At 34.0% G+C, this 14,834-nt stretch overlaps 1 protein-coding gene across 1 annotated transcript in view; it reads right to left on the bottom strand.

Annotated features, from left to right (window-relative positions):
• Lnpep (leucyl and cystinyl aminopeptidase) overlaps positions 1-14,834 on the bottom strand; it is an 89,975-nt gene that overhangs the window by 33,365 nt on the left and 41,776 nt on the right. The window contains exons 3-8 of the mRNA XM_026385915.2: positions 12,538-12,676; positions 11,264-11,395; positions 6,142-6,262; positions 5,110-5,264; positions 3,240-3,353; positions 1,684-1,815 (exon numbers count right to left, since the gene is read on the bottom strand). Of these exons, the coding sequence (XP_026241700.2) occupies positions 1,684-1,815; positions 3,240-3,353; positions 5,110-5,264; positions 6,142-6,262; positions 11,264-11,395; positions 12,538-12,676 (793 nt within the window). The remainder of the gene's footprint in view (positions 1-1,683; positions 1,816-3,239; positions 3,354-5,109; positions 5,265-6,141; positions 6,263-11,263; positions 11,396-12,537; positions 12,677-14,834) is intronic.

Here is a 14,834-nt window from a genome sequence, read left to right as displayed (position 1 = left end):
TCAAACACCATTAACCACAGGTAACTGAAACCATGGAAAGTAAAACTGCAGATAAAGGGAGCCTATTATATATTTAATATGGCTAATGAAACTCCTGATTTTCTTGTTAGCAGTACTAATTCTCATAGTCAGGCTTGGCCTTGGGAAACATTTTTCTGCCTCCTTCTTTATCTGTATTAACCCATCACAAAGTCCTTTAAGTACTTACCCCAACTCAGTTTTTCATGCCCATTGTTTTCTATCTACTCTTACTACCATACCTTATATATATCTTTTATATTACATGCCTAAACTTCAGCAGCAATTTCCTGACTTAAGGGTTCCCCTCACTTAAATCTACTTTATAAACTAAAACCAGTTTAATTTTTCTAAACAATAACTTTAATCAAGTAATTCTTCTGTTCAAAAATCTTCTGAAGCTTTCCACTACATACAGAAAAAACATCCGGACTCCTGATGGCATTCAGGAACTTCTGCAACTGGGCCTTGCTACCTTTCTCATCTTTCTGTACTCCACATGTGGCTTCCACTGCAGTCATATGTTATCTCTAAATAAGCATTTCTTGCCTGACAGTGGTCCTGACTTTTTCTTTGGAAACCCCATTATTTCATTCTTGTCCTACCCTGTTTCTCCCATTCCTGTTAACCAGTATTGTTATTATTTAACTCATTTGAATTCCCATTTTCCTCCAAAGAATCTCTCTTCAGCATCCCAAGTAAAAAGTTTCTGTATCACTTCAGCATACATTATTTCTCTTCCTGGTCCACAAATACCTCCTAAATTTTGAGTTTTTTGATTATATGAATTATATCTTAAGTTTTATGTATTTTCTTCCCTATTTACTGTAGGAATTTATTTATTTATTTATTGTTGTGCCAGGGGTACTTAACCACTGAACCACATCCCCAGCCCTTTTCATTTTTAAATTTTGAAATAGGGTCTCACCAAGTTCCTTAGGGCCTCACTAAATTATTGAGGCTGGTTTTGAACTCTTGATTCACCTCCCTCAGCCTTCTGAGTTGCTGGGATTACAGGTATACAGCATTGCATACAGCTCTATTGCAGGAATTTATTAACTAATTAATTTAAGAGCCAAAATGAGGAGGTAAATAAGCCATAACATTTACCCCTGCCCTCAAAACAATGATGCTGATAGCTTCTTGATTTCTTTGTTCTCTTATAGTGATCCTAATGGGATTCCTAATTTTTTATATTTTCTTCATCCCTGAACCTAGAGCCTGTTTCTTTTTGATCCTGCATTATAATCTTCAATAGTTAAAATGTTTTTCTGCTTACCTGTTTTAGTAATCCTAACTTTAGAATATCCCTCAATGCTGAGTAACACAACTCCAGGCTTACTTAGGTCCTTTTCTGAACATGTTCTATTTGCAGATCTGTAGCATAAATCAACTTTGAAGGATGTATTGCTACATAATATTGGTAACTGCCTGGAGAACTAGTCACAGAACTTTAAAAAGAGACAGATAAAGGAAACCTCATAAAAAGTTAAGACTAAAATTTCAATAGATACAAATGCTAAAAATTTAAACATTTAAAGTTTAGCAGGCTATCTGAAAATAATATTCACTTAATTTTTAAAATAATTTAAATCATGCAACTGGCTGACATTATGAAATTAACTTGAAGCCTACTGCCGTTGCTTTCTTTCTGCGTAGCAATACCTTAAAATAGGAAAGAGAATCAAACATCTCTTCAATTTGTTCTGAAGACTGAACAGATGATGATATTGGATGAGATGAATTCAACGAATCTTTCTTCATGGTTTTAAATCGAGCGTCTAAGAAATCTTCATACTAGTAAAAAATTAAACAGATTAGGATATCATGAATGTATCCAAGGCAAAGGTTAAGTACAGCAGTTATTGATATTATTGCTAATTATTACTAAAAGTCATGATGAAAAAACAATTGGCTACGCTAAATTTCAGAATATAAACTTTTGAAAATCCAGAAAGATTATGACCTCAATGCACATCCCTTAAATTTAAAAGTATAATTATAACCTAGTCACAAGAAAATCAGCATTTCCTGAACAGAATACAGATGAGTTAAGAGCCCATTACTAAAGTAAACAAATGCCAAATATGAGTATCCAAGATAAATATTCTAAAATGGCTAGAGTTAATTTTTAAAATAAAAACTGAAATTAAAAAAAAAACTTGGTCTTTAAACTGGTTTCTCATAGAGAGTACAGGATTTTTAACAAGACAATATACATTTCTCTTAATTGAGAGCCAATTAAAGTAAAATATCTCTTAAACAGTAGGAACTCTTGATAGTTCTGCAGATGAGCTCCCAAAGAATACATATTAGGGGGTTTTCAAAATTCTGGGCACCACCAAGTGGTGAAACTATATATCTCATTGCTTAACTATGTAGGGTATACAAATTCGGAATGCCTTATTTTTCTAGCTAAAAATTAATTCTTTTTATTTGAAAATTTTTAACAAGTCCTAAACAAAAACTTCAGATTGAAAGCTCAAAGAACACTTCTTGCTTTAAAGCAGTCTTGACTCATTTCTCCAGGAAGTTTAACAGAAAGTCACTGAATTTAAGGGTTGAAAAAAATATTTACACTTTTCTACTCATAGCTTGAATTATTTTGGCAAAATATGGCACATCATGGCTTAATGTTTTCAAATGTCCCTAAATTCAGAATATCTCCAGAGTCTAATAACAGTGACAACATTATTAGGTCTATCATGGAAGGATATTCCACATTTTGGGGAAATACAAAATATGGTCTGTACCATAAAAGGACAAATTATCTGTTTGTATGAAGTTATATATTGCTATTATAAGAATGTATTCATGTAGTGACAACAGAGTGATATAATTACTACAAAATGTCTTAATTTTCTTCTCTCTTTATAGACGAGATAAAAAAAAAAAACATTTTGCTTTGCAAAAAAGGCTTTTCAACCTTATCTAAATCCCATCAAGCAGAAGAGCCATACCTGTTAAAAACAGAATGTAGGAAAGCAATTTAAAATATTCATTTTAATTACAAAAACATATAAACTTACATAATTTCAGTAAAACATATCAATAAAAGTGTAATTTTCATTGTCAAATTTCCAAAAAGGTATGGATATCATTAACAAGGATGAATTTTAGTGTAGTTTTCTAGAAACATTTTCATTTCTACAAATGCAAAGAAAACATAACTTGACTATTTTTCCACTTAGCATTCCAAGTAATACAAATATTATACTTACACTGGAGAGCTCTTTGAATACTTTTTCCAAAGAAAAATACTCCATGAAAGTGGCGAAACCTTCATTTAGCCATAGGTCATTCCACCACTGCATTGTTACCAGATTACCAAACCACTGTGGGAAAAATAAAGTCCCAACCAACATGATAATTACATTCTCAGGAATATTCAAAAAACTGGCTGAACTGTCATATTAACTGTCCATAACCAGATTAAGATATCTTAAAAATATATTGGTAATACAGTTCAAACAAACTATACTTGAATTAATCAGAGATTTGTAAAAGTTGTGTAAATTTCCTTTACAAGTAAAATAAAACTTTTAATATTTTACCTTAACTGAATGGGAAAAAAAGCAAGAAAGAGTACTAATATATTTATTAGTATATTCATTAATTTTAAAAACGGGCTATATAACATGCCAAATAGGGATATAAAAACTTTTTTAGCTACCTCATGGAAATGAGGTTTTCTAGATAATGAAACTGACTTTCTAATATTAAGTTAATAGTATTATTTTCCATTATATCTACAACAATGCAGGTTAACTAAGGAAGTTTCTTTCTATGTGAGAGCTTTTCCTATAGTCAGGGGGTCCATGCTTTAGGTTTCTCCTCAATTGGCCAAGTCAGAGATAGCATTTGCATGATTCAAACCTGAATTCAAACAACATTCTTTAAGAAAGTTGCCATTTATATAAACAGATGAAATTGGGAACATCTTTAAACGTTTTCTTCTATGCGGTAATAAAAAGAAAGAAAAAAATAATGAGACTCCCCTAAAAAAATGTATGTTAAAAATCTTTGAAATAAAAAGTGGTTGTAGGGTGTGCAATTTAGCTAAGGTAGCCTATGATTTATTTAAAATTAGCAGCAAAAATCAAGTTGCAAGATACTAAAACAAAACACTTTACAGAATTATAACAGAAAATTTTCTAAGACTTATGCTAAACCCTGTTTCACTGGAAGATGTTTTATAAGTCCTAAAGAAGAATAAGAGAGAAATTACTCCCCAAGTGGCAATGGCTAGCCCTGGAAATAATAGATGTAGAAGAATCCACAAAGACACCTTTTATCTATGGCCCATTTATAACAGTGAATACATGCTTCATATTCCAGCTTGCCAAGAAGTCTTCACGAGGGCTACCAAGTCCTACACAGATGTGTAGGTAGACAGTAAGCAGACCAATTCCTTTCCTGGTCTTCCTCCACAAGGGGCCCCTCATGACACCCTGAACCATACACAATCCTGGCAAGGACTCCACATCCAGAGCCCAGCAGAGACAAAGTATTGAAGAAGAGGGCACGTTGTATACTCACAAAATTTTCTTTCTTTTTCTCTGTGTCATACAAAGATGCCTTCACACTTTACTCAGAACCTCTCTCTCCTACATTAACACAGAACCCCATTCTAGTAGAAGAAGAAAAATTAAATCTAGTCCTAGCTGTGGATTTAAGAGTTGTCAGAGAAAGTGCAATTTAGGGAACCCACCTACAAAAAGTTACACTGAGAAGCTATAAATTGTTAGGGAAAAAGGGTCTCAAAGAGATAGTGACTTCAAGCCCAAATGCTACTACTTATTAGCCATGTGACTTTGGGCAAATCATTTATTTAAGCAGATTCTCAAGTTTCTTCATCTGTAAAATGAGACTATTACAAATCTTGAGGTATTATAATGCTTTAAACATCCTATACAAACAAAAACATTTTCATTTGGAAATTAAATTTGTGCTAAAAAGTGCCTTTTTATTATAAGAGAAGGTAATATTTTTTAAAAAAGCTGAATAATTAGTAACATCTACATGTACTCTAAAGCTCTAGTATACGAAGTAGACACAATTATAAGATATAAGAGCACTGGTTGTTAATACCTGATGGGCCAGTTCATGAGCAATGATTTTAGTGACCAGTTTTCTATCTGTCACCGAAGAAGTATTATTGTCATACAGAAGAGTCTCTTCTCGGAAGGTTATCAAACCCCAATTTTCCATTGCTCCTGCTTCAAAATCAGGAATGGCCACCAAATCTAGAGATAACAGGGAAAAAAGTTATCAACTTTTCCTCATATAAGGCACACCCCCTAATTAAAACAAAATATGTTATTCATTGGCTTATCATGGTGAAGACAGTGAGTTATTTTTATATTCCTTAGAAAGTGGAACCATCCTTATTCCTTTTTTTTTTTTTTGGTATAGGGATTGAATTCAGGGATACTCAACTACTGAGCCACATCCCCAGTGCTATTTTGTATTTTATTAGAGACAGGGTCTCACTGAGTTGGCTCAGTGCCTTACCCTTGCTGAGGCTGACTCTGAACTCCTGATCCTCCTGCTTCAGACTCCTGAGCCACTGGGATTACAGGCATGCACCATCCTTATTCTTGCTCTCCATACTCCTTAACTAGTTGTCAGCTAAGAAAGATTTGACCTCCTTTCAGGTGACTCACTGTCCCTTACCAAAGGGAAAAAAAAAATGCCTCCACAACCAATCAGCTTTCTAGAGCAAGAGGAACAAAATTCAGGGCCCATCCATATTGAGCTCTCTAGGAACAGCTCTACATTGAAAAGTACTAAAATCCTCTTGCTCTCCTGATTTCCCATTATGCAGTTTTTGTTATTTGAATTACAAAATTTCTTGGAAGTCAGTCAAATTTCAGACTAAGCCCTTAAGCTATTTGCACTTACATAGTACCTTTGCGACAGCCCCATAACCTATAAGTGTTTTAAGCTCCAAGTTATTTATATTCATAGAATGTAAATAATTTAATAATTATAATTTTTAAAGCATTAACAATGTTTCTGGGCTTTTAAAAGCAACTTTAGTAAAAACTATCTCTAAAAAACATTTGCAATACAAATCTTTATTACAATTGCAGTAAAAATCAGAAGTGTGGTGATTCTTACCCAATTTTTTAAGTGGATATTGAATTTCAAAATAGTTTTGATAAAACTCAAGAAGCTTCACAGTTGTTTCCAAGGCATGGTGAACTTGACCAATCTTTTCTGGCACAGTGTATATCGAAACCTAAAGGGAAACATTATATGTGATATAAGGAGAGATACAATTAAAATGCCTCAATATTCAGGTGAGCACTGTCAGGACTGGCATACCTAAGAAATACACAGTTGTATGAGATATTTTAGGACAGAAACTCTTGCTTACAATTCTTTTAGTCTCCATAGAGTTTAGTAAGTCCCTTCCATATATACAACAATGTTCAAAAAATACCTTACTAATTCCTTTTCTTTTTGAAACTCTCATAACATCCCAAGTAAATTAGGTTTGGTCATTTTATAGTAGTTTATAAGCACTTGCCCATTAAATTTTTTGATATTTGTCTTCTCCCATTACTTGCAGTTCTTTCTTTACTTACGAACTATGAAGAGCCTTAGATTTCAGTTTCATTTACATTCACATCATATGTATTTAACTTTTATCTTTTCAGCGCCTATCATAGAGACTGACATCTAGCAAGCACAAAATACAGAGGAGTCACATATTGCTAGTAGAGTTAACTCTCAAGTTTACATACAAAATAGAAATTGCAGATTTATTGAAATTATATTGTAGAAAACTGATTATAAATCAAAATATTCTCTTTCAAAAGTATGGCCACAATTTTTCTTTCAGTCTGGGACAACTTATTCTCTTTGCTTTTTTTCATTCGGGGCTTGTTTTTATGTCCCATTTTTTATATTTATATATAAATCATGTAAAACACATTTTGATGGCACACAGTAAGTGAAAACAACAGTTCATGTGTCTCATTGCCCATTCACTGCAGGACATGTGCTAAGTGGGAAAGAAGACAGAATCATCTGTATTATTTAAATGGGTATTTTCTCTTTTATGGGTTAAATGCTAAGTTAAATACATACGATGTGACTGTCAATGAAACTGAAATCTGATGAAAGGATTCATTTATTCCTATTTCTGGAATAAAATGATCATAAAAAGAAGGTACTTCGGTATTTTCTCTTCCTTTCTACTTCTTTTTCTTTTCCTTAAAAGAACATAGCTAAGAGTTCTTACTAGAAATAAATCATCTTATCATTATAATTATTATCAAGCTTAATCTAACAACAACAGAAGCAGTAAAAAATAAACAAAGGGGCCAGGGTTGTGGCTCAGCAGTAGAGTGCTCACCTAGCATGTGTGAGGTTCTGGGTTCGATCCTCAGCACTACAAATAAATAAATAAAATAAAGATATTGTGCCCACCTATAACTAAAAACAAAATTTTAAAAATAAAATAAAAAATAAACAGAGCAATCTATCTTAGCAAAGAAAGTCTTGAATAGCATTCTTGCCTTTGTAAGAGAATTCTAAACATTTTTGAATGGGGGCTGAGGGTGTGGCTCTGTGGCAGAGAGAGATTTAGCATGCCTGAGATTTACTGTTGCTCCCCAACACATAAAACAATCCCCCCCTCAAAAAAAAATTGTTAAATGGAAATCAACTGAGACTCAGGTCTCAAGACTTACAACTTAAAACTTCTTGCCCAACATCTTACAAGGACCTTATGGGAGATTTCTGAAAACACAACTATAAATATCCTTGATCAGCTCCCAAAGAAAAGGATTCTTTAAGATTGAGGAATAAAAGATTTTTTAGGTTCAATTTATCAGTTTTTTAAATTATTAAAAATGAACATTGTTAACAAAAGCAAAAGCAGAATCAAGTTTCAGCCCCACCCTCCACCAAAACAATACTATGGACTGCAAGTTGTATAGGGACAGAAAATATTAGAGGTTTCATACTAAATTTTCTGAAAAATGCTGACTTTCCCAAACAAATAACTGAACAACAAAAAAGCATACATTCCTAAAATAAACAAACAGAAATAAGACCATTAAAAATGATTGATTAGATGGGAAAGAATAATATGAATTGTGCATAATGTCCCAGGCTGGTGGAAAGACACTTGAGGTAGAAAAGTTTTTTGAGGAAATTTTGAACAGAGTCATGTTTCTATGAATATTAAAATTCTAACCACATGGATAAAACAGTTGAAGATTCTTTTAAATGTGGAGAGACACCACATGGGACTAATCATGATTAAATTTTGCTTCTAGCAATTAGTCCTGTATACAATAAAAATGAAGGCAGGCAGTGCAGTGGCAAAAAAACAAAACAAAACAAAAACCTCAAGACAAACAAATAAAACAGTACATTTACAACTGGCCTAGAATTTTACAGGTAATTCTGGCATTCCTAAAGGCAGGGAGAGATTTAAGGAATGAAGAATGAACAGAAATAACAAATATTCTTTTTCAAGCCTCTGACACAGTCTTTATTATTACAGGTCACATGTAATAATCTACAGTCAACCGTGACTTTTTAGTTGCTTGGTAAGATTCACATTAATAAGAAAATCCCTATTGCCTTAATCCTTAACCTTGTTAAATTGAACTCATCAAATATTATAAAATAGAAGGCAGTCTAAAGATTACAACATTTTAGCATAACAAAAATCCTTTGCTACACTCCAAGTTTTGAATAGTTCTGGTCACTATGTCTACATTTGTTATTCATGTAATTTGGTATAAGACACAACATAGCTATTGGATAGTAAAATTTTGACTATAACTTGATATGCCATCTCAGGTCAATCTAACTTCTATGATTTCCTCATCAGTCACATGGATCTAATGCTTCATCCTCAGTCAACATATAAAATTTAAAAAAATGTTTATAAACAAGTGCCCACAATTAACATACAGAATTATTCCACATGTTACATTCTTCCATATTTTCTAAAAAACAGAATAAATTAATAAAATTATTGTTTATTTGTTAATGTTAATTCTTAAAAAACACATTTACTACTGGGTAGCACTAAGAATGAGAATATTTATATCTCATGCAAAAGATTTAACATATGATAAAAATAAAATGTACACTATTTATATATATTATATCTATAATAAATGGTTGTGTGTCTGTGTGTGTGTGTATAATATTAGAATTGTAAAAGGTGATGTTCAGAGGATTAGAATGTAGTCTTCTTAAGGGTTAAAAGTTATTAAAGTGCATAAGAGGGATTTTAATCCAGGAAGACTCTAGGGTTCATATTTAACCACCATGTTTCTTCCTATTCCAAGCAAAAGGAAAAAAAATTCAACTTATATCTTATATTCTTCCCTCTCAATCTCTTTCTTTCTACACACACACACACACAAAAAAAAATGAGGCATATATGTGTGTTATGAATAATTTATCTTGGCTGTATGGGAGAATTAACATTGGAGCAACTGGAAAGATAGTTGAGCTTTGTAAGGGCAGCCTTGAATATCAGAATATCAGAATGATGAATTTGAATGTCATCCTACAGGCAGTAAGAAGCCAACATAGAAGATGAAAGGCGAGGCAAGAATGGAAGTAGGGGAGGAGGGAGGGAAATGGGGGACTTTATTTTTATTTTTTTTAATACCTTTGTTTTATTTATTTATTTTTATGTGGTACTGAGGATCGAACCCAGGGCCTCACACATGCAAGGCAAGTGCTTTACCACTGAGCCACAACCCCAGCCCCAAATGGGGGACTTTAAAAGAGCTTTTTATTCTTCTTTATTTATTTTATGTGAAAATATTCACTATATTAGGTCTCTGCTATAAAATTAGAGTATGAAAATATAATCAAATAATCATTTAAAATGGGTATTAATGACAAAGAAAAACAGAATTACTTTACTAGAATGAATTTTGGCAACATGTAGATAAATTAGACCCTTAAAAATCTTACTCATTTTCTATGAATAAACTCAATAAGGATTTGCTTTTCTTCTTTCATTCTTTCTTTTTTAAATGTTTTTATTAGTGCATTATAGTTACACATAATAACACAGTTCATTTTGAAAAAATTGAATATGGAATATAACTTGTTTCACTTCAGACCCCAGTACTTCCTCTTTCCCTCTCCTCCTCAACTATTTATTTATAGTTCTTTTTAAATTAGAGCTTTATAGATATACATAAAGGTGAAATTCACTGTGGTATTTTCACAGATGTACATAGCATAGTTTGGTCAATTTCATTCTGCAGTTCCTCCCTTTTCCCATCTATCCTTCTCCCTTAGTCCCCTTCCTGTGCTCCACTGATCTCCCTTCTATTTTCATGAGATTTTCTACCCTTGCTTTTCCCCCCTTATTTTGGTTTAACTTCCACATGTGAGAGAAAACATTCAACCCTTGACTTTTGGGGTCTGGCTTATTTCACTTAGAATAATGTTCTCCAGTTACATCCATTTACCAGCAAATGCCATAATCTCATTTATGGCTGTTGATGGTACCTGGGCTGGTTCCATAACTTGGTTACTGTGAATTGCACTGTTATAAACATTGATGTGCCTGTATCACTATAATATGCTGATTTTAGACCTTATGGAGAAATACCAAGGAGTGGAATAGCTGGGCCATATCCATTCCTAGTTTTTTGGGGACTCTCCATATTGCTTTCCAGAGTGGTTGTACTAATTTGCAGTTCCACCAACAATGTATGAGTGTATCTTTCCCTCCCCCCATCCTTGCCAGCATTTATTATTTTTGTATTCTTAATGATTGCTATTATAATGAGTGGGAGGTGCCAGGGTTTGCTTTTTTTAAAAAACAGCATCTGTCTAATCATTTCAATCTATGCAATATGGTAGCCACAGGAACACTACTATAATACTTGAAATGTGGCAAATAAAACTGAGAAAATGGATTTTAAATTTATTTAACTTTAATTTACATCTAAATAATTATATAAGCCTAGTGACCACTATATTGTACAGTTCTAGAAACTTTAGTAATGATGTTTTACTAGATTTCTCTTATAAATGAAGAAACTTGAAAATTATTTACTTTCAGTTATTAAACCAATAGTAGAATTAATAATAAATAAAACAATATTTGTGGTATAAAATGTCTGAGCATGATCTAAAAGCTTGCTTCTCTTCATAAGACCACCACAAGGAATCAATAAAGCCAGAATTCCTCTTAACCCACTCTGAAACAGGCTTTCGGACAATTACCACATCAACATACCAGGGTTCCATTTACATCCTGACTCAGGTTCTTCATCTCTCCCACAATGAAAGCAACCAGGTAAGTACTCATCTTCACACTCTCACAAAACTCATCCTGAACAAGTCCATCTTCCATAAGGACTGATGACTTCTACAGGCAAAGAGAAAAGAGGACAGTTCTGTAACTGCAGGAATGAATTACAATGACAAAGACACTGAGAAACTGAACATTCATATAGGAAATAAGAAGTGAAGATACTAGCATATTTTAATCTCAGCATGAATTTCCAGACAGAGCATCGCCCTTAGTCTCAGTTTGTTCTACCATCCTTCGTAGTGAGGACATACTGAGTACAGCAAAATCCATGAATTTTTAGCTCCAAGATGGCTTTAAATAAATATAAGTAGTTGTTTTTCATCTTTAAAACTTCATTAAAACACAAATCTTTCTATACAACCTAGGAGGGTTCCACTTTACTGCTATAAATACATCCATAGAAGCAGAAACTACATCTGGGATATCCCTTGAATGATGTAAAAGGCTTTGTAGAGTGCCATGTTGAAGACTCCTATAAAGACTTAGTGGGCTGGAAGATGGTGAGTCACAAATCCTGCAACTGCAGGATTTCCCAACCATGATACTAAGCAAGTTGGCATCCACCTCTTACAGAAAAAGACTAAGGTGAGGAGTATGGCTCGAAGTGGAGCTGTTGGAGTACAGTCTTAGTTAAGGACAGACCATGTTGGCTGCTGCCTAGAGGGGTGGGCTCCATGACTTGCTGGGTATGGCTGCTCCTCCCCACTAGCCACATGGGTTCCAGGAGGCTTCTATCAGGCCGCACACAGTCCCTCAGGTGTCTGAGACAACCAATGACCTCATGATTCTATTTAGAACTACTCTAATTGATTTCACCCCACTGCTTCAAGAAAGAGGCTCCTATTCTTGTTGTTGACCTCCAAATTACAAGGATGTTAATTTTTTCTTTACTAGTAAAATTATAAGAACAATTTTGATTAAATAAAATCAAATAACACTGTTTTGAATAGCAAATTCACTGTCTCTGATCTTGTACTACTTCACACTATTAATACCAGCACAACTTCAGGACACTTTGCATTTCCTATACCTACTTTCTAGGTCCAGCAGATCTTTCTCTTTCAAGTGCTCCACAGGCTGACTTCCCAACTGATTCCAACTAATATCTATATTCAAACTTATTTAAGTATTTTAAGTAATTCAAGTGTGTTTAGAGAAAGAGAGCAAAAATCTTTCATTCAAGGAACACACAGTACCTTAGGCATATTTGATAAAGCAGTGTATTGCTCATCCCTTATGATCCTGATGATAAATGTGGCCTTAAATGCTGGTTCATCAAAGCAAGGAAAAGCAGATCTTGCTGCCAGGGGTTCAAACTGAGTTGCTGCAAAGTACCTAAAACAAATGCAAATTCAATCCAAAAGTTATTGACCATCTACTATACAAAGGCATCCTGCCAAGTACTAGGGGTGTTAAGATAAATATGGTACAATCCAGTCCCTAAAGGACCCACAATCAACTAGGAGAGGTAGAGGTTTATACAATACACAGAGGTATATCAAGTTGTAAATCATGTCCTGGCAGTAAAAAAAAAAAAGCAGTGGGACAAGGGGTAGGAAACAAATTCTGACTAGTAGCTAAAGACACTCTAAGGAAACTGGTACAAAGTCTGAAGAGGGCCTTAAAACATGGATATTTGAGCAGGCAGAAAATGGAAGAGAGTAGACTCAAGGAAGACTGGGCAGCACAAGGAAAGAGAACAAAGTATGTCCATGCACTAGGGAAGCTGCTGAGTGTAGTTAGAAATGAAGCCAGGAAGGTAGGCTGCAGCTGGCCATGGAGGTCTTGGACAGGTGTCTGATGGAAGATCAATATGAAGGGTTGTCATTAATTGCCACTAATCTTTTGTACAGACTTTGGCTTCACTGAACTAAACTTCAAGTTCACAAATTACATCCTGATCAAGACTGAAAAATCTAGCTGTCCTGTAGTATTATGGTTTCCTTTACTCTCAGAGATGAATCAAAAATTTCCTCCCTCCCACACAGTAGCAACTATTAAGGCTATGACACATATAAAGTCCTCAATTATAGGCTGGGAGGAAAGTATAAAAAGACACAGGGGGGAAAATGCAGATTTCCAATTAGGTAGAGAAATAAAACAAATCTCCATTTGGGAGATTATCCAAACGGCCATAAAACAATCAGGGCAAGTATGCCCCTGTGGTGCATTCCAAGGCCATAAGGCATATTTACAGCCACTGTGTAGCAACCTTTCTTGTTTGGGGTTTAGTTTTCATTGTCAGATGATAAGTAAAAAAGGAATAGTGTGGAAAGTGGAGTCTGAAGACCCAAACTCTACAATTTCCCAGCTATGTAACTTTGGGCAAATCAGTGACAGGATTCCCTTCCAAACACCCAAGGTATTTGAGAGAATTACATAAGACTAATCATAATAAAAACTATTTATATGCCACAAAGTCCTATATTAATATTTATTAAAAATACTAGATCACCACAATTCTTCTTCCACACTTAAAATTACTGTATTTTTTTCTTGGTAAGCGTGTGCCCAAATGACTGTTTCTAATTGGGTAAGCTGCAAAAAAGATAGCAATCAACATATGTGAAACAATATAAACATATCAGTGTTCTAACATTCTATTTCTTTACCTTGCCCCCAATGTTCTTACCTAGTTAACAGAAGGACCACAAGGGACCAGGGAATAAAGTTTTATGTTATCTCTACTACTATTTAGACAGGAGCCTACTTATGGATTAAAATTAAATCATAACACTCTAAGACAAATAAAACCTTAGATTACTATTAAAAGAGATGGAATTATAACTATCTCATACAAAAGTCTCTTTGGGAAAGCTGCTTCTTAATGATATTATAATCTGTTCTATATAGGCTGAATACGTTGAAGCACATTCTTTTATTGGTGACTATGTTTGCTTTCAGAAAGTTAGTTTCAGAGCTTCCTCAAGTAATGCTCAAGACAATTAACAAATTAGGTGGTGGTCAGGTAAGAGAATTCTAAGTACTAGGGATAACAATGTGCAAAGGAAGTGTATACTAGGGAAGCAATATATCGCAGTGGCTAAGAATGTCCCACTGTCATTCAAATGACACTGGTTTTTAGTTCCCACTCTGCCATCTGCTAGCCATAAATGTCAAATGAGTTGCTTTATGTGCCTCATTTTTTTCAGTTATACAATGAATATGTTAATATCTACTTCTTAGTGGGGTTGAAAGGATAAGAGGATAAGGGGATAATGCAACAGTTTCTGCACTTCAGCTCCCAGTAAATTGGCTTTTATTTCATTGGATTTTCAGGAAAGTATACACGAAGTTTAATACAGCAGGTAAGAGCTGTGAGGAAAACAAGGGCCAGAAATGAAAGGCCTTGAACTAAATCATTTTAGAAATGAGGAACTGCTGAAGGATTATAAGCCAAAGATCAGGATGGTCATCTAAACTTATAGAAACAAATACAGAAATATGAGTAAGCATAGGAACAAATCAACATCAGTATGAAAAAATGGGGGCT

The sequence above is a fragment of the Urocitellus parryii genome, chromosome 1, assembly GCF_045843805.1.
Source record: "Urocitellus parryii isolate mUroPar1 chromosome 1, mUroPar1.hap1, whole genome shotgun sequence".
In the NCBI taxonomy this organism is placed as follows: domain Eukaryota; kingdom Metazoa; phylum Chordata; class Mammalia; order Rodentia; family Sciuridae; genus Urocitellus; species Urocitellus parryii.
This window is presented reverse-complemented; position numbering and strand designations above follow the sequence as displayed.